The sequence below is a fragment of the Mastigoproctus giganteus genome, chromosome 2 (assembly GCF_048544385.1).
Source record: "Mastigoproctus giganteus isolate SK-2022 chromosome 2, ASM4854438v1, whole genome shotgun sequence".
In the NCBI taxonomy this organism is placed as follows: Eukaryota; Metazoa; Arthropoda; class Arachnida; order Uropygi; family Thelyphonidae; genus Mastigoproctus; species Mastigoproctus giganteus.
In genome coordinates this window covers 259,223,280-259,244,396 of record NC_143576.1, presented here as the reverse complement: position 1 = coordinate 259,244,396, position 21,117 = coordinate 259,223,280, and the positions used below count along the sequence as shown (strand labels likewise).

Genomic DNA, 21,117 nt, shown 5'->3' with positions numbered 1-21,117 from the left:
CACCTGTTTCTGCTCTTAGTTACCCTATCACAGCCCATGTATTTACTTGTTCCTCTATGACTCCCAGCAGTCATGGAAATTCCCATTGCCTTGCTTTCCAGGATGCTGCTCATTTGCATTTCAATAGAAGTAGTGCAAGAATCACTCTTACCTCTGCCAGCGGCTACTGTTAATCTATTAATCTGTGTATCCCCCCAAGCTAGCAGTTTTCCGACCCACCTAACTCTGCCTTGATAGCATCAGCAAATATTCTTGCACCCTTTCTATTTAAGTGTATCCCATCCCTGTAAATAAAAAGTAATAAAATCAGTGGCTGCTATACATTATCAGAAGCTTTATTTTTTCTGTTTTTTTCTTGCTTCCTTTTAGTATCTTCCTGTGTATAAGCCGAATGATGCTGAAAAAGATGATCCTAAATTGTTTGCTAATAATATTAGAGCTCTCATGGCAAGGTGAGTTTATCAGATATATGAAAAATTTGGAAAAGATTACTCATAAATTTTTTTCCCTTTCGAATTATTTTCTTTTAACCTTAATCATTATTTTTTTAAAGCAAAAAAAAAAATATTCATTAGTTTTTCTGAATACTCTCAACTCATTTTATGTTATAGGTCTAAAATACCTTCAAGTTAACTGAGAAGTTAATCTGAACAAATTTCTTTCATAATTGTTATGGCAAAAGTGTTTTGATTATATCAATAAATTTATTACGTTGTTTCTCTTATATTGTCATTTCATTTCTCTTATAATGTCAAGTTATTGCCCCTCAACCTATCATTCTTAATGATCTTTAAATATGATATTGATTGCCCAGTGTTATGACTGTAATGGACTAAAGTTGCTGAATATTGATGACCCTGCATCAATATATAGCCGTTGTTTAAAAGAGGTACTTTCTGCCTTCTTGACCACTATATGAGAATCTCAAAAAATAAGCTTTTCGGGAGGAAGACCTAGATATAATACTTTTGAGCTCAGAAAGACCTCAGATCTTCTCTTCTATCTTATAAATTTGACATCTGTTATGGGACTGAAACCTGTCTTTTTAATAACACTGTGGAACTTGTTATGTCCAATATTGCTGGTTACCAGTATTTTTATAGTAACAGGTTATGGGGGAATGGTGGGCTTTACTGTAGTGGAATTGGAATTCAAGATTCTGGAAGTTAAATGCTCCCAGCCATTTCATTTTGAAGATTTAATTTTACAGTATCAGTCAGACCTTTTCTTTGTTAATGTTATTAGTGTTTACATCCCTTGTGGATCAGATGAAAGCTGTTATCTGAACTTTTTTTTTTTTTTTTTCAATTTTGGATTTAATATTTACAACATTTTTAACTTTTTTTTTTTTTTTTTGTTTAATTGGATTTCCCTTTTTGTTTCTGATCATATGAATCTGTCACTCAGTTTTAAGAAAATTCACAAATCTTATCCACACAAAGCCTCCTAACGTGTTAACAGATGCTTTCCTTCTGTTATAAATTTTTCAGCATTCTGGTTCCCTTGATCTTCTGAATGTTTTCCTTTGGGATTTGGTTTTTGACTGTCCTTTTGGTCTTGCAGAAGAACTGCTTACAAAATGGCTTTTTTGAATTGCTGTCAATTCTACCTCTAGACCAGGGATCGGCAACCTGTGGCTCACGAGCCGATCTTTGAACATTTAACTGCAGCTCTTTGACTTTTGGCCCATATGAAGCACAATTTAAAATGGAGTTAGAGGACTTAAAAATCAAGGACGTGTGGAATGCAAGGCTAAAATGCCTTAAAACTGAAATTGAGGATTTGGAAAAGCAAAAGGGTTGCCCTTGGAATTCTACACAAGTGGACAATGATAGATGAGTTGAAAAGGCAAGACCAAATTGTGTTCGATGCATGGAGCAGCTTACCAGACAAGTATATAAATTTGAAAATATTTGCATTTGGACTTCTCTCAGTTTTCTGATCGACATATTTCTGCAGAAAAATATTTTCGAACGTGAACTATATTAAAAGGAAATCAAGAAACCATCTGAACAATGCGAGTCTCTCATTGATTAAAATTAATAATACACTCGCATTGTTTAGACGGTTAGATGTATGCCGTAATTTTCATTAAAGATGAAAATTACAGCATACTTGCCTGATTTTGAGAGACTCGCTCAAGAAGTTCAGCAGCAAAGGTCATATTAATTTGTACCTAATTGGATGTTTGTTATGTTTTTTCAGTATTAAGAAATAATATTTCAAAATATATATTTTTTAATAAAACACCTTCCCACTCTATTCCATTTCTTAAAAAAAAAGCTTTCCCCTCGCCCAGCTTGAGCTGAGGTGAGGCTCTTCGGATTCTCTCTGTTTTTAAATGCCAAAAATGGTTGCCAACCCCTGCTGTAGACCATCAGAGTACTTTTTTTTATTGAAATATAAATTATGACAGAAAAAGCAGAAAACTGATCAGAACATAATACGATTACAGGTGTGTTCTTCTCTGACTTTTTAAGACTAAATAAATTGAAACAAATTTTTGGAATACAAAATTCCGTACTGGGAAAAAAAAAAGTGTTCCCTTCCTCCTTGATACCTCCTTACCTGATCCACAAAAATGTATGGAACATGTTTTCTACACTTCGTTTTCTTTTATATTTACCAGTGATATTACTAAGAAAGGAAATTAATAAGTTTCCCATCTGTAATATTTCTGATCCAGATAATATTACAAACTTTTTTTTATTATGTTTACCAGTGTTTATATTTTATAACCTAAAACCTCAATTTTCAACAATTGTCTAAAAGAGAGGGTATTTTTCCACTTGGCTGAGATACCTAGTTTTTTTATCGCTGTTCTAAAAACTGATGAAAGATTGGCATTCAATTTTGATTTCTTCTACCTCACTGTGAAATTATTCCATAGAACACTTCCCATTCTAACCCATCAGGTTCTGCTGTCTAACTTTTCCCACATTTACTAGGGGATACAAGGTGTCTCTACACTTGACAATCTATTATAACATATTTCTTACCTCTAATGCAGTCAGCAAGATGGGTCAACTTGTGTATGTTGTCTTAACATTGATTCTGTTTTACCATTTGTCCTTTTGAATCTCTTAGAGCATTTTTATAGTATTTGTGAGGATGTACTATTAAAGTTTATTATTTCACCTTATATTCATTTGCACTTCTAAACCTGCAACATAATTGCATTGTCCTTGAGTGCTTTTTTTTTTTTGCCAGGGTCCCACGAGGACATAATCTGTTACCTCTGCTTTTTCCATCTTTATTCATCATCTTTTCATAGAAAGCAGTCCTCTAGTTGAAGATGTTAGATGCAATAATGCTTTTATTAATGATAAACTATTCTGTCTGGTCGAATACTTTCAAAGGTTTGTCTAATTACTAATTCATCTGAATCTACACATATCACTAAGATTCCATTTGACTTTCTCTTAGTAATTCAACATCAGCCTATTCAAAATATTACTGCTCTAGAGGATTGTGTTTTTTTTTTTTTTGTTTTTTGTTTATTGCAAACTTCTGTTTTACCTTCAAGTTAATAACTGAAATCTCTTTCTTTGAGAAAAGTGCAGTACTTCAGGCTAGAAAATTAGCATTAGCATTAGCATAGGCATTTGATGCAAGAAAGCAAGCTTATGCAACATCAGCCAAAAAAAAAAAAAAAAAAAGTAACATAAATAAATAAAAATAACCACTTCCACTTCACCCCTCTGTTCGTTCGAAATACCTGTCCAGCTGAGCCTTAAACTTATTTAGGCTATCAACTTCCACGACAAGGGATGGAAGTCTGTTCCACCTACCAATCACCCGCTGGCTAAAGGCAAATTTCCGCACATCTATCCTACATCTGTCTTTCCTCAATTTGAATTTATGCCCTCTCAGGTAATTATTCTGAGCAAGAGGAAGAATCCCATCAGCATTGAGCATGCTCAAACCATTCAAGGCTTTATACACCTCTATCAGATCACCTCGCAGGTGCCTAGTCTCCAGACACTAATTTGCAATACTTAAACCTTTCTTCGTAAGAGCAACCCTACCCATATGCAGTACTTTGCATTTGTCAATGTTAAACTTCAGTTGCCACTTCTCAGCCCATCTGCCCAAATTTTCTAGATCCTGTTGCAGTAGCACACTGCCATTACTGTCATTAACAACCCTGCCGACCTTAGTATCATCTGCAAACTTTGACACTAAGCCTGATATACCTTCATCAATATCATTGATAAATATACAAAACTACAGTGGACCCATCACCAAATCCTGTAGGACTGCACTATTAACATTAGTCCACGAAGAGCAGCACCCATTAATTACCACCCCTGTCTTCTTCCGCTCAACCATCCTTTTATCCATTGTAGCAACTTACCCTTAATACCATTCTACACCAATTTGTACAGTAGTCTTCCATGCGCAATAGTGTCAAAAGCTTTCCCGAAATCAAAGTATATCATATCAAAATTATTTTTTGCATCCAGTTCATTTGTAACCACATCATAATATCCAATCAAATTTGTCAGACAAGACTTTCCCTTGACAAACCCATGCTGTGTCTGAATTATTGCTGCAGTCTTGTCTAGATGATCCTGCAATGCATCTTTAACCAGTGACTCCATTATTTTCCCTGGAACAGAAGTTAAACTAACTAATGCGAAAATTTATTTTTATTTTGTTACACAGAGCATTAATAAAACTTCAATAAATAAATTAGCTTTCGGCTGGGTGGCAGCCTTCATCGGATTAAAATACTTGTATGGCAGTTGGAATAGAGATGCACTGCCAGGATGGTGCGTGAGGCACGTGGTTAATTGTTTGTTGATGTTTGTGGCTGTGACGTATGGTGGTGACGTGGCCAGCGTTTGTCTATGGATAGAATTACTGACTCTGTGATGGGGTTAACTTGACAACCACTGTTCCTGTTCAAAGCGGTGTCCGAGCATTTTATATTTAGCGATTCCAACCAGGTATGCCTCAGGTAATGGTGGGACCTGTCCACAACCACGACATCGCGGTGTGGGTCGATGTCGTGGTGGGTTGTCCAGACATGCTCAGCGATAGCTGAGTGTTCTACATCTGCCAAACGGATCGCCCTTTTATGTTCTGAGAGACGTTTCTCGAGTCGACGTCCAGTCTCTCCAAAGTAGCAGCTCGTGCAGTCACAGCAAGAGATGCGATAGACCAAACCACTCTGTAGAAGGGTGGGGACAGGTGTTTTTATGTTGGAAAGGAGAGAACGCAGTTTCTTGCATGGGAGTTGGGTGCACTTTATCCCATGCGATCTTAGGATTCTACCGATCTACTGTGACAGGTTGGGGTAGTATGGGATGAATGCCCTCGTGGATGACTCGTCACTGTTGGCGTTGCTGTTGGTCGTCACATTGTCGCGTGCTTGTAGATCACACCTGTCAAGGACGTCCCACCATTACCTGAGGCGTACCTGGTTGGAATCGCTAAATATAAAATGCTCGGACACCGCTTTGAACAGGAACAGTGGTTGTCAAGTTAACCCCATCACAGAGTCAGTAATTCTATCCATAGACAAACGCTGGCCACGTCACCACCATACGTCACAGCCACAAACATCAACAAACAATTAACCACGTGCCTCACACACCATCCTGGCAGTGCATCTCTATTCCAACTGCCATTCAAGTATTTTAATCCGATGAAGGCTGCCACCCAGCCGAAAGCTAATTTATTTATTGTAGTTTTATTAATGCTCTGTGTAACAAAATAAAAAATAAATTTTCACATTATGAATCCAGAGCACGTAGGCCTGTTTTATTAAACTAACTAGTCTGTAATTACTCGTGTCACCCTTTGATCCGCCTTTGTGAATTGGGGATTTGCCGCCTCCTTTAATATAACTGGCTAGATCCCATCCACCACCAGGTGCCTTTCTTATGTTTACATTCAACAATTTCTCCTCCACTTTATTCTCGGTATGATCTCTTGCATCACAAAGACTGAATGTACCTCAAGGGGATAGTAACTATCCATGGAATGTGCCTGTATTTTTGTGCATATCGTTACCTGTGAAGTTGGAGGTTGGTTCACAAAATCAGATAAGAGTTGTTGGCATGAGAAGGCACCTTGGTTCAGCTTAGCGAATTATTCATTTAATCATGACATGAACATGCAGGATTCAATGAATAATTTGCACTTCTGCATTACGCGTTATCTGTTGAACTTTCAATGGACTTGGAAGACTCTTTCCTACAGTGAAACCTACTGTTTCCTACTAATGATATTAAGAGTAGGAGACGGGCAGAACTACTTAAGAAGTACAGGTCACTGTTGAAAACAAAGCCATGAATTAGGGTTGAATTTGAAAGTGTCTGCAATTCTGCCCAAACACGATAGGAAGAAGTATATGATGAGAGCCTTCTCAATCAATTTGGCCCTGGAAAGATTGTGCAAGGCTCAACGGGTAGAATTTTTTTCAGCCTGGTCTGTACTTGTTACCAGGAGAGACTGCTTCTACAGGGATGGGATGCACTTAAATAGAAAGGGTGCAAGAATATTTGCTGATGCTATCGAGGCAGTGTTAGGTGGGTCGGAAAACTGCTGGCTTAGGGGGATACAAGGACTAATAGACAAACAATAGCCACTGGCAGAGGTGAAAGTGATTCTTGCACTGCTTCTATTGGAATGAGCAGAAGCTTGGAAAGATGCAGGATATTTCAAAGACTGCTGGAAGTAATTGCGGTACAAGTAAATACATGGGTTGTGTTAGTGTAGCTAAGAAAAAGAACAGATGCATGTATACCGGCGTGTACACCAATGCTAGTAGTTTGGTAAATAAATTTGATGAATTTGAGGTATTGCTCAAAGCATCAAAGGCGGATATTGTTGGAATATCAGAGACGTGGTGTCACACAGATATAAGGAATGCAGAACTGGAATTTGGGGAGTACAACGTCTACAGAAAGGAAAGACAGGATAGGAAGGGAGGAGGGGTTATGCTATTAGTTAAGAAATACATAAAATCCAAGGAAGTGAAGCCAGTCGACATCGCTGGACAGTGCAGTGTCGAGTCAGTTTGGTGTGACAAGCATTGGGAGATCAAAATTGAGAGTAGGAGTGTGCTATAGGCCTAATGACTCTGATGAGCATAATAACAAACTGTACAGGGAAATAGAGTGGGCCAGTGAATCAGAGAGTCTTATAATGGGGTATTTTAATTTCCCAGATATTGACTGGAATATGTGGGTTGGTCAGTCACACACTAGCAAGGCTTTTGTGGATTTATCAGATGGTTGATTTTTACATCAGCTTGTTCAGGAGGCAACTAGAGGGAGTAATACTCTTGATTTGATTATCAGTAGTGATTCTTCATACATTAAGAATCTGCAGATAAAGGAACCACTAGGTGGCAGTGATCACAGTGTGCTGAAGTGGGATTTACTCAAAGAGATAACTACCATCAGGGATAAAGGGAGGGGTTATTGCTCTCGTAAAGGCAACTACGATGGTCTTAGATAGTATTTAAAATCTATACAGTGGGACTAACTGATGAAGTTAACAACAGAAAATTCAAAATGGGAAGCATTCAAAGAACTTATCTTCGAAGATACTATTCTTTAAATACCAACTAAGAAATATTGTTCAAGGTTTAAGCCTAAATGGACTAATTGACACATGGCAGAGAAGAAAAATGCATGGGATACATATAAATTAACACGTGACGCAGAAGCCTATGATAGATATAAGCTGGTCTGTAAACAAGTCACAAAGGAGGTTAGGCAGCCAAAGGCAGATTATGAGAAATCTTTGGCAAAGGATGCAAAGAAAAACAGAAAAGAGTTCTTTAATTATGTAAACTCTAGAAGGAAGGGGATGAATCAGATTGGTCCACTTGATATCGATGGTTCATCTGTTGATGCTCCTGCTCAGGTAGCTAACAAACTAAATGAATATTTTGCATCGACATTCACACATGAGGAGTTATTCAGCGAGGGGAATGCCAGAGGTGTATTCAACTCTGGCAGTAAGCTAGATAATCTTGTAATAATGGAGAGCAAAGTGGAGGAGAAATTGTTGAAGATAAACACAAGAAAGGCACCTGGGGTGGATGAATCTATCCAGTTATATTAAAGGAGGCAGCAAAGGAAGTAAGCAAACCCTTAGCCATAATTATGAGAGCTTCCTTTGACTAGGGGGAGGTACCCATAGACTGGAGATGTGCAAATGTGACCCCAATTCACAAAGGATAATCAAAGGCTGACACAAGTAATTATAGACCTGTGAATTTAACTTCTGTTCCAGGAAAATTAATGGAGCCACTGGTTAAATAAGCTTTGCAGGATCATCTAGACAAGACTTCAGTTATAGCTCGGACACAGCATGGTTTTTGTTAAGGGGAAGTCTTGTTTGACCAATTTGATTGGATACTATGATGCAGTCACAAAAGAGCTAGATGCAGGTAATAAATTTGATATTATATACTTGGATCTGAGAAAGGCTTTTGATACTGTTGCACATGGAAGACTGCTGCATAAATTGGAGCAGTGTGGCATTGGAGACAAATTGCTGCTATGGATAAAGGGGTGGTTGAGGGGGAGAAGACAGAGAGTGGTAATCAATGGACACTGCTCATCTTGGACTAATGTTATTAGTGGAGTCCCTCAGGGTTCAGTGTTGGGTCCATTACTGTTTTCTGTATTTATAAATAATATTGATGATGGTATATCAAGCTTAATGTCCAAGTTTGCAGACGATACCAAGGTTGGCAGGGTTATTAAGGACACTACTGATGCCATGCTGCTGCAACAGGATGTGGAAAGTTTGAGCAGATGGGCTGACAGGTGGCAAATGAAGTTGAACATTGTCAAATGTAAAGTACTACATATGGGAAACAGCAACCCCAGAGCAACGTATCAACTCTGTGGTACTACACTGACAGTGGTAGAGAATGAAAAGGACGTGGGGGTAATTGTGCAGGCAGATATGAAGTTCTCTGAGCAGTGCAGGTGGGATGCAAGAATAGCTCATATTGTCTTGTTAATGATATACAGGAATTTTTCTAGCAGGGATAAGGAGGTGATTATTCCCTTGTATAAGGCAATGGTCAGGCCACACCTTGAATACTGTATACAGGGCTGGAGGCCTCATTTCAAGAAGGATGTAGAGCTGCTGGAACAAGTACAGAAAAAGGCAACAAGATTAGTGAATGGAACAAAGGGTTTCTCTTACAAAGAAAGGCTTAAGTTTTGCAAATTACAGTGTCTGGAGACCAGGCACCGGTGAGGTTATCTGATAGAGGTGTATAAAGCCTTGAATGGCTTGAGCATGCTCTATGCTGATGGGATTCTTCCTCTTCCTTAGAATAATCACCTCAGAGGGCATAAATTCAAATTGAGGAAAGACAGATGTAGGATAGATGTGCAGAAATTTGCGTTTAGCCAGCGGGTAGTTGGTTGGTGGAACAGACTTCCATCCCTTGTTGTGGAAGTTGATAGCCTAAATAAATTTAAGGCTCAGCTGGACAGGTATTTCGAACGAACGGAGGGGTGAAGTGGAAGTTTTTTTTTTTTTGGCTGATGCTGCATATGCTTGCTTTCTTGCATCATATGCCTCTACTAATGCTAATGCTAACTTCCCTGCAACAATTTATAGCATCAACATTGATCTTACAAATGATATTAAGACAGAGAAGCCAAATACTAGAAAGAAGCACAAAGAAATCTTGAAAAATTGGTGAACTGGACTGCTCCAAAGGAGCAGGAACAAAATGTTTTCTCCTGTATGTAACATTTGCTGACATTAAAACTAGATCATTGGTGACTTCAAAACTAGACCCTGGTTTGCCCAGGGTGCAGTTTTGACCAGATTTGCAACTCCCATTGGAACTATATTTTGTGTCATTGTATTGTATATCTTCTGTGAGCATCTAACAACCTTTGCTACATTTTCCCTCAATATCAGGAGGGGAGCTACAGTATCACATTTGAGTGTCTGCAATTCTGCCCAGACACGATAGGAGGGAGTACATGATGAGAGTCTTGTCGATCAATTCTGCCCTGAAGGAAATGTTCAAAGCTCGAGGGGTTAAATTTTTTTCAGCCTGGTCTGTGCTTGTTAACAGGAGAGATTGCTTCTACAGGGATGGGATAAACTTAAATAGAAAGGGTGCAAGAATGTATACTTGCATGTATACAAATGCTAGAAGTATAGTAAATGAATTTGATGAAATTGAAGTGTTGGTCAAGACGTCAAAGGCGAATGTTGTTGGGATAGCAGAGACATGGTGTCACACAGATATAAGGAATGCAGAACTGGAATTTGGGGAGTACAGTGTGTGCAGAAAGAATAGAACAGATAGGAAGGGAGGAGGTGTTATGCTGTTAATTAAGAAAAACATAAAATCAAAAGGAGTGCATCCAGTAGATATAGATGAACAGTGCACTGATGAGTCAGTTTGGTGTGACATAAGAACTGCGAAAGCAAAAATAAGAGTATGAGTGTGTTATAGGCCTAATGGCTCGAATGAGTGCAGTGAACAATTGCACAGAGAAATAGAGTGGGCGAGTAAATCAGAATGTCTTATAATGGGGGATTTTAACTTCCCAGATATTGACTGGAACTTGTGGGTTGGTCACTCAGTAAGACTTTTATGGATTTATTCAATGATTGTTTTCTGCAGCAGCATGCTCGAGAGGAAACCAGAGAGGGTAATACTCTTGATCTGTTTATCAACAGTGATCATTCATGTATTAAGAATTTGCAGATAGAAGAACCGCTAGGTGGCAGTGATCACAGTGTATTGATGTGGGACTTACTTAAAGATATAATTGCCATCAGAGGTAAAGGAAAGGGTTTTTGCTTTTGTAAAGGGAAGTACAGTGGTCTCAGACAGTTTTTAAATTCTGTACAGTGGGATCAACTGACGATGTTACCAACAGTAAATTCTAAGTGGGAAGCATTCAAGGAATTAATCGTGGATGGTACTAAAAGTTTCATACCTATTAAGAAATGTTGTTCAAGGTTTAGGCCTAAATGGTTATCTAATGAACTAATGAAACTCGTAACAGAGAAGAAAAATGCATTTGATGCATATAAATTATCAAGCGATTCAGAAGCCCATGGCAAATATAAGCTAGTCTGTAATCAGGTCACAAAGGAGGTTAGGCAGGTGATGATAGATTATGAGAAATCTTTGGCAAAAGATGGTAAGAAAAACAGCAAGGATTTTTTTACTTATATAAACTCTAAAAGGAAGCGGATGAATCTGATTGGTCCACTTGATATCGATGGTTCAACTGTTGATGATCCTGCTCAGAGAGCAAACAAACTGAATGAGTATTTTGCCTCTACATTCACATAAGAAGTTATTAAGGTTTGAAAATGGCAGAAGGTTATCAAATTGTAGCAGGGTGCTTAATGATTTTGTAATAACTGAGAGCAATGTGGAGGAGAAATTGTTGAAATTAAATATAAGAAAGGCACCTGGGGTGTTTGGGATCTATCCAGTTATATTAAAGGAGGCTGCAAAGCAACTAAGCAAACCCTTATTCATAATTATGAGGGCATCCTTGGACTGGAGACGTGCAAATGTATCCCCAATTCACAAAGGGGGATCGAAGGGTGACATGAGTAATTACAGACCAGTTAGTTTAACTTCTGTTCTGGGTAAAATAATGGAGTCACTGGTTAAAGATGCATTGCAGGATCATCTAGACAAGACTGCAGCAATAATTCAGACACAGCATGGGTTTGTTAAAGGAAAGTCTTGTCTGACAAATTTGATAGGATATTTTATGTGGTTACAAGGAACTGGATACAAAAAATAATTTTGATATCATATATTTGATTTCAGGAAAGCTTCTAACACTGTTGCGCATGGAAGACTATTGTACAAATTGGAGCAGAATGGTATTAAGGGTAAGTTGCTACAATGGATAAAAGGATGGTTGAATGGGAGAAGACAGAGGGTGGTAATTAATGGGTGCGGCTCTTCGTGGACCAATGTTATTAGTGGAGTCCCACAGGGTTCGGTGTTGGGTCCACTGTTGTTTTGTATATTTATCAATGATATTGATGAAGGTATATCAGGCTTAGTGTCAAAGTTTGCAGATGATACAAAGGTTGCTATGGTTGTTAATGACAGTAATGGCAGTGTGCTACTGGAACAGGATCTAGATAATTTGGGCAGATGGGCTAAGAAGTGGCAACTGAAGCAAAGTAAAATGCAAAGTACTGCAGGGTAGAAGTAACCCCTAGAGAAATGTACCAACTGCATGGTACTACACTTAAGGTGGTAGAAAATGAAAAAGACCTGAGAGTAATTGTGCAGTCAGATATGATGTTTTCTGAGCAGTGCAGACAGGCTTCCAGGGTAGGTCATGGAGTTTTGTCAATGATATATAGGAATTTTGCTAGCAGGGAAAGGAGGTGATTGTCCCTCTGTATAAGGCAATGGTCCGGCCGCGCCTTGAGTACTGCGTACAGGTCTGAAGGCCTAATTTTAGGAAGGATGTAGATTTGCTTTCTGTGTACAGAGAAGGGCAACAAGGTTGGTGAGGGGAATGAAGGGATCCTCTTACCAAGAGAGGCTTAAGCCTCTGCAAATTGCAGTGGCTGGAGACTAGGCACCTCCGCGGTGATCTGATTGAGGTGTATAAGGCCTTGAATGGGTTGAGCACGCTGAATTCTGATGGGATTCTTCCACTTGTTCAGATGACGAACCTAAGGGGGCATAAATTCAAATTAAGAAAAGACAGATGTAGAATAGATGTGCGGAAATTTGCCTTTAGCCAGCGGGTGGTTAATTGCTGGAACAAACTTCCATCTGTTGTTGTGGTAGTTGATAGGTTAAATAAATTTAAGGAGGAACTGGACAGGCATTTGGAGGGAATGGTGTGATTTTTTTTTTTTTTTTTGCTGACGTTGCATAAGCTCATACACTTGCTTTCTTGCATCACATACCACTACTACTACTACTACTACTATATCATGGAGGAAATCACTTCCCCTCTTTCTACTTCGAGAACCACAACCTTTCTTGACGGCCCCCCAACAACCTCAAATGATGGGACTTGATACTGACCTCGAATATCATCTGTGCTTCAGTCGGGATAAATTGCTAACTAACTCTCTGATCCAAGAGGGTATGGCATTAAGGGCAACAATTTGCCCATAATGCCATACTGCTTCAATTTGTACAGTAGTATTCTGTGTGCAACAGTATCAAAAGCTTTCATAAAATCCAAGTATATGATATCAAAATTCTTTCTTCCATTCAGTTAATTTGTGACCACATCATTATTTCCAATTAAATTGACTGACAAGACTTCCCCTTAACAAACCCATGCTGTGTCTGAACTATAGGCTGCGGTGCTGTCTAGATGATCCTGAAGGGCTCCTTTAACCAGTGCCTCCATTAATTTTCCCATAACAAAAGTTAAAATAACAGGTCTATAATTACTCGTATCACCCTTCGATCCTCCTTTGTCAATTGGGGACACATTTGCAATCTCCAGTCCATGGGGTCCTCCACTGACTCCAGGAAGCTCTCAAAATTATGACTAAGGGTTTGCTTACTTCCTTTGCTGCCTCCTTTAATATAACTGGATAGACTCCATCCAACCCAGGTACTCTTCTTATGTTTAACTTCAACAATTTCTCCTCCACTTTGCTCTCAGTTATTACAATATCATTTAGCTCCCTGCCAAAGCTTGATAAACGTCTGGCATTCCCCTCCCTGAATATCTGCAAAATAGCAGGATCATCAACATTCGAACCATCGATATCAAGTGAACCAATCTGATTTATCCCCTTCCTTCTAGAGTTTACATAAGTAAAGAATTATTTCCTGTTTTCTTTGCATCTTTTGCCAAGGATTTCTCGTAATCTGCCTTTGCCTGTCTAATCTTCTATGTGACTTGATTACAGCCCAACTTATATATATACCATAGGCTTCTGTGTCACCTGATAGTTTATATGCATTCCATGCATTTTTCTTGTCTGCCAAAAGTCTCATTTGTTCATTTGACATCCATTTAGGTCTAAACCTTGAAGAGTATTTCTTAATTGGTATGAAAAGCCTAGTAGCTTCCAGGATTAATTTTAGGACAAATTCATTTAGAATTCGTTGTTAGTAACAACATCAGTTGACCCCATTGTATGTAATTTAAAAACTTTCGTAGTCATCTTTACCAAATCAAAAACCCTTCCGTTTACCACTGATGCTAATTACATCTATGAGTAAATTCCACATCAGCACACTGTGATCACTGCTACCTAGTGGTTCCTTTATCTGATAATCAGATGAAAAGTATTACTCCCTCTGGTTGCCTCTTGACCATGATGCTATGAAAAACATCATCCAGTAAATCTACAAAAAAGCCTTGCTAGTGTGCAAGTGACCAATCCACAAGTTCCATTCAATATATGGGAAGTTAATTCTACATTCCTTATATCTGTGTGACACTATGTCTCTGATATCCCAACAATATTTGCCTTCGATGTTTTGACAATGTCTCAATTTCATCAAATTTATTTACTAATATGGAAGAAATATCATTAAGCATGCAAAAATTCAAAATTAGAAATACGGTAGAGAATCAGTTATAACTGATGTCAGACCTAGCATTAGCATTAGTAGAGGCATATGATGCAAGAAAGCAAGCTTATGCAGCATCAGCAAAAAAAAGAAAAAGAAAAAAAAAAAAAAACACTCCCATTTCACCCCCTCTGTTATTTTGAAATACCTGTCCAGTTGAGCCTTAAATTTATTTAGGCTATCAACTTCCACAACAAGGGATGGAAGTCTGTTCCATCAACCAGCTATCCCCTGGCTAAAGGCAAATTTCCACACATCTATTCTACGTCTGTCTTTCCTCAATTTGAATTTATGCCCTCTCAGGTGATTATTCTGAGCAAGAGGAAGAATCCCATTGGCATTGAACGTACTCAAACCATTCAAGGCTTTATACACCTCTATCAGATCACCTCGCCAGTGCGTAGTCTCCAGACACTGTAATTTGCAAAACTTAAGCCTTTCTTCTTAAGAGCAACCCTTTGTTCCATTCACTAATCTTGTTTCCCTTCTCTGTACTCGTTCCAACAGCTCTTTCATCCTTCTTGAAATGAGTCCTCCAGACCTGTATACAGTACTCAAGGTGTGGCCGGACCATTGCCTTATACAAGGGAATAATCACCTCCATATCCCTGCTAGAAAAATTCCTGTATGTCATTGACAAGACACCATGAGCTACTCTTGCAGCCTATCTACACTGATCAGAAAACTTCATATCTGCCTGCACAATTACCCCCAGGTCCTTTTCATTCTCTACCACTGTCAGTGTAGTACAACAGATTTGATACGTTGCTCTGGGATTAGTTTCCCCGTATGTAGTACTTTATATTTGTCAATGTTAAACATCATTTTCCATCTCTCAGCCCATCTGCTCAACCTTTCCAGATCCTGTTGCAGCAGCATAGCGTCAGTAGTGTCCTTAACAAGGACACTACTGACTACACTAATTCGAGGCCTGATTGAGGTGTATAAGGCCTTGAATGAGTTGAGCACGTTGAATTCTGATGGGTTCATTCCACTTCTTCAGATTACGAACCTAAGGGGGCATAAATTCAAATTAAGAATGGACAGATGTAGAATAGATGTACGGAAATTTCCATCTGTCGTTGTGGAAGTTGATAGGTTGAATAAATTTAAGGAGGAACTGGACAGGCATTTGGAGGGAATGGTGTGATTTTTTTTTTTTTTTTTTGGCTGAAGTTGCATAAGCTCATACACTTACTTTCTTGCATCATATGGTACTACTACTGCTACTGCAACTCTGCCACCCTTCGTATTGTCTGCTAACTTGGACATTAAGCTTGATATACCATCATCAATATCATTTATAAATACAGAAAACAACAATGGACCCAACATTGAACCCTGAGGGACTCCACTAATAACATTAGTCCACGATGAGCAGTGTCCATTGATTACCACTCTCTGTCTTCTCCCCCTCAACCATCCCTTTATCCAATTTGCTTCCAGTGCCACACTGCTCCAATTTGTGCAGCAGTCTTCTATGTGCAACAATTTTAAAAAGCCTTTCTAAGATTCAAATATATAATATCAAAGTTATTCCCTGCAACCAGTTCTTTTGTGACTGCATCATAGTATCCAATCAGATTGGTCAGGCAAGACTTTCCCTTAACAAAACCATGCTGTGTCTGAGCTATAACTCGATGATCCTGCAGTGCATCTTTAACCAGTGCCTTCATTAATTTTCCTCGAACAGAAGTTAAACTCACAGGTCTAAAATAACTAGCGTCAGCCTTTGATCCTCCTTTGTGAATTGGGATCACATTTCACATATCCAGTCTATGGGTACCTCCCCTGAGTCCAAGGAAGCTCTCATAATTATGGCTAAGGATTTGCTTACTTCCTTTGCTGCCTCCTTTAATATAACTGGATAGATCCCATTCACTCCAGGTGCCTTTCTTGTATTTATCTTCAACAATTTCTCCTCCACTTTACTCTCAGTTATTACAAGATTATCTAGCTTACTGCCAGAGTTGAATACAACTCTGGCATTCCCCTCGCTGAATAACTCCTCATGTGTGAATGTTGATGCAAAATATTCATTTAGTTTGTTAGCTACCTGAGCTGGATCCTCAACTGTTTAACCATCAATATCCAGTGGAGCAATCTGATTCATCCCTTTCCTTCTAGAGTTTACATAGGTAAAGAACTCTTTTCTGTTTTTCTTTGCAGCCTTTGCCTGCCTAATCTGCTTTGTGACTTGGTTACAGACCAGCTTATATCTGCCATAGGGTTCCATGTCACCCATTAATTTATATGTATCCCATGCATTTTTCTTGTTGTTGTTTTGTTTTTAGGAGCATTAGCAACTAAGGCCATATTGCTGTGGGGATATGCGGTGGTAATTCTGACCTTTCTGCATCCTCTGTATTTGGTGGTCACTGGCTCAAACCCCGGTCTAATCAACAAGCATGTGCTACGCACTGCTGCTTCTGCCCACCTGGCTATGGAGGCGCCACACTGTTTTTTTTTCTTCTCTGCCATATGTCTCATTAGTTCATCTGACATCCATTTAGGCCTAAACCTTGAACAATATTTCTTAGTTGGTATTCAAAGCCTAGTAGCTTCCAAGATGAGTTCTTCGAATGCTTCCCCTTTTGAATTTGGTGTTGGTAACATCATCAGTTTGTCCCACTGTATAGAATTTAAGTACCATCTCAGACCACCGTAGTCACCTTTACGAAAGCAAAAACCTTACCCTTTACCCCTAATGGTAGTTACCTCTTTGAGTAAATCCCATTTCAGCACACTGTGATCACTGCCACCTAGTGGTTCCTTTATCTGCAGATTCTTGATGCATGAAAAATCACAACTGATATTCAAATCAAGAGTATTACTCCCTCTAGTTGCCTCCCGAACATGCTAATGTAGAAAACAATCATCCAATGAATCCACAAAAGCCTTGCTAGTGTGTGAGTGACCAATCCACAAATTCCAGTCAATATCTGGGAAATCCCCCACTCTATTTCCCTGTACAGTTTCTTATTATACTCATCAGAGTCATTAGGCCTATAGCACACTCCTACTCTCAATTTTGATCTTCCAGTGCTTATATTACACCAAACTGACTCGACACTGCGCTGTCCAGCGATGTCGACTGGCTTCACTTCCTTTGATTTTATGTTTCTTAACTAATAGCATAACTTCTCCTCCCTTCCTATCCTGTCTATCCTTATATCTGTGTGACACCACGTCTCTGATATCCCAACAATATCTGCCTTTGATGTTTTGAGCAATACCTCAAATTCATCAAATTTATTTGCCAAACTCCTAGCATTGGTGTACACTCAAGTATACAGGAACCTGTTCGTATTCTTAGCTACCCTAACACAACCCATGTGTTCACTTGTAACGCAATGACTCCCAGCAGTCTCTTAAATACCCTGTATCTTGTTTTCCAGGCTGTTGCTCATTCCAATAGAAGCAGTGCAAGAATCACTTTCACATCTGCCAGTGGCTACTGTTAATCTATTAGTCCTTGTATCCCCCAAGGTAGCAGTTTTCCAACCCACCTAACACTGCCTCGTAGTATCAGCAAATATTTTTGCACCCTTTCTATTTAAGTGTATCCCATCCCTGTAGAAGCACTCTCTCCTGTTAACAAGTACAGACCAGGCTGAAAAAAATTCTACCCCTTGAGCTTTGCACAATTTTTCCAGGGCTGAATTGAATGACAAGGCTGTCGTTGACAAGGACCTCCTCCGGGTGGCCAAATTTTCGGGCTAATCAAACGTAATTATCTAATTGAATTGTAAGGTAAGATTAAAGAAACTTAATCTTACCTTACGATTGAATTAAATAATTAAGATTAATTAAATAAAAAAAAATTATAAACCAATCTCAGAAAACAGAAACATCCATCCAGGCATGTTTATGATTTCTATACAAAAGAGGAAAATTAGAAATATTTTTAAATGCTCTCGGTTTTTTTGACTTCCAATAACGAACACAGACAATCTACGCGTCCCGGTAGCATTTTAGCACATAGCAATTGTAACTCGCTCTTTTCTTATCATAAAACCTGGTGCAGGCATTTCTCTTTTAGTGCCTAGGGGTTTTCTGCTTTCCATAATAATCAACATTATAAACGTTTTATTTCTCTTAATTTGATATAACTGAAGCAAACTTACTTTTAAAGGGCACCACTGCTGATTCGTCTGCAGAAAGTTTCTCTCCTCAAATATCTAGTTCACATGTACTGTGTCTCAGTTTAAAGGTTTTCAGCCAACCTGTGCTTGCCTTAAAATTTTCATTACATCTTAATTTTCCATTAAAATCCAATGCTTTTTCCCACAACAGTGGACCAGATATTGATTCACCTAAACTTCGCTTCTGAAAAAACCACAAATTCGTTCACCTTTTGCCATAAAAAATTGAGAAAAATAATAAATCATAGAAACTGTGATTTCGTTCTTACCGAATCTATAGCTAAACTAATCTGAAATTCACTCATTGTTTCCAAGAAAACCAGTAGTCTCTTTGATATTTTTCTAAAGCACATTTCTGAAGGTCACATAGAATTCTACAGGTCATAACCATAAAACAATAAAAACAATTGGCAATTTTTGGTTTATTGTGCTTTTTGTTTGTATAATCTGTTATAAATAGGTAGAAAACTCAATCTTTCACTTATTAGAATCGAAATTCAGTTTACAAATGTGATCACTATAACCGGCTCTTATTGTACTACCGTTAATAAAAACAGAAAGATCAGCCTTTCAAATTATTCCAGATAACTGACGTATTTATTTCTGCTTATATGGTGTGTGTGTGTAGTAGTAGTAGTAGTAGTGGCATGTGATGCAAGAAAGCAAATGTATGAGCTTATGCAGCATCAGCCAAAAAAAAAAAAAAAAAAAAAAATCACACCATTCCCTCCAAATGCCTGTCCAGTTCCTCCTTAAATTTATTCAACCTATCAACTTCCACAATGACAGATGGAAGTTTGTTCCAGCAATTAACCACCCGCTGGCTAAAGGAAAATTTCCGCACATCTATTCTACATCTGTCTTTTCTTAATTTGAATTTATGCCCCCTTAGATTTGTAATCTGAACAAGTGGAAGGATCCCATCAGAATTCAGCATGCTCAACCCATTCAAGGCCTTATATACCTCAATCAGATCACCGCGCAGGTGCGTAGTCTCCAGCCACTGCAATTTGCAGAACTTAAGCCTCTCTTGGTAAGAGGATCCCTTCATTCCCCTCACCAATCTTGTTGCCCTTCTCTGTACACGCTCAAGTGGGTGTGTGTGTTCCATTTTCATTTTGATAAAATGAAAATGTAATTCCATTTTATAAACTTGACAAAATCAATAAATTGTTCAGTGCACATCATTTTAAAATTATGCTTATGCACTTTTTTCCACTTTCATGAGAATCGTTTTCAGTGTTTTCTCGCATGTTTTTCCAATTATGTTTTCAGGTAGTTATTCTGGGAAAGACCGAAAGTGTTCCTTCCAAGGATGAGAATATGCTATATTTAAGTAGTTAGAAAGTTTAGAGGAGAGCATAACTGCTGCATTTCCATGAAATAGAATGGTAGGGACAGTACTTTTTTTTTTTTATACATGGGATTTTATTTGAACTAGAACACATTCATTTGACTCAGTTGAAAAATAGGAATGTGTCATTTGTGAGACAATGTTATGAGAACCAGAAGATGCAATGCATATGAGAATCAGAAAGAACTAGACAGATACAATGTATATGAGAACCAGACAGATGCCATGCATGCATCCAGCTGATTCTTTCGCATAAAAAACTCAAGAAACTGTAAAATATCATGTTTTTTTAAAAAAAAACTTTGAATAAAACTAGATCTATATTTAGGAAGGTAGGAAAAATTCCATTTCTTAAACTTCAACCCAAGAAAATTCACAAAACTATTTTGTCACGAGTCACCTGACAGGTCCTGTGCAAAAAGCACTGGGTTAATAATGTCTAGTTTTAGTTTGAGATATATAAACTTGTAATGGTAGTGAGGAAATTATAAATTCTGTCCCAAGCATATGGTGGCATTAAAGTAATTTTAAATTTCATGCAATAGATCATTGGCTAGCAACCTTTTCCACCATGTGAATTACTTAAAAATAAATGAGGACTCAAGATTAACCTGTCACAGTTTTTTTTTTTTTTTTATGCGTTTATCCCTATCTTAAAAAAAATATGCTGGTTATATAATTATTATAATTTCTTTTATTATGAAAAGAAAACAAAACACATTAAGTTGGTATATAAAGTTTTAAGTAATCCTAAAAACTAAATGTGACAAGTAATTATTTTACTGGCATTAGAATATTTTATGCTATACGTATTTTACAAACAGAAAGTAATAAAATATAATATAACTTTAACAGTACAATTTATTACAATACTATTTAGCTAAAGGGCCAAGTCACCATCTTTATTTAACAGCCCTAATATTATCGTTCTTCACTGCCTATAACATTATAAAAATAATGTTACAGGCAGTGAAGAACCATAATATGATGGCTGTTCAATAAAGAAGGATCATAATTTTTTTTTCACAACATACCTCTATAATCAGCGATATTTTGTTTCAAAGTAC

At 38.0% G+C, this 21,117-nt stretch overlaps 1 protein-coding gene across 2 annotated transcripts in view; it reads left to right on the top strand.

The window, feature by feature from the left end:
- The window catches only part of LOC150090421 (lysophosphatidylcholine acyltransferase 1-like), a 347,274-nt gene that overhangs the window by 231,481 nt on the left and 94,676 nt on the right, over positions 1–21,117 (top strand). For both annotated transcript variants that reach the window (XM_090369114.1, XM_090369115.1), the window contains exon 10: positions 370–452. In XM_090369114.1, the coding sequence (XP_090225240.1) occupies positions 370–452 (83 nt within the window). The remainder of the gene's footprint in view (positions 1–369; positions 453–21,117) is intronic.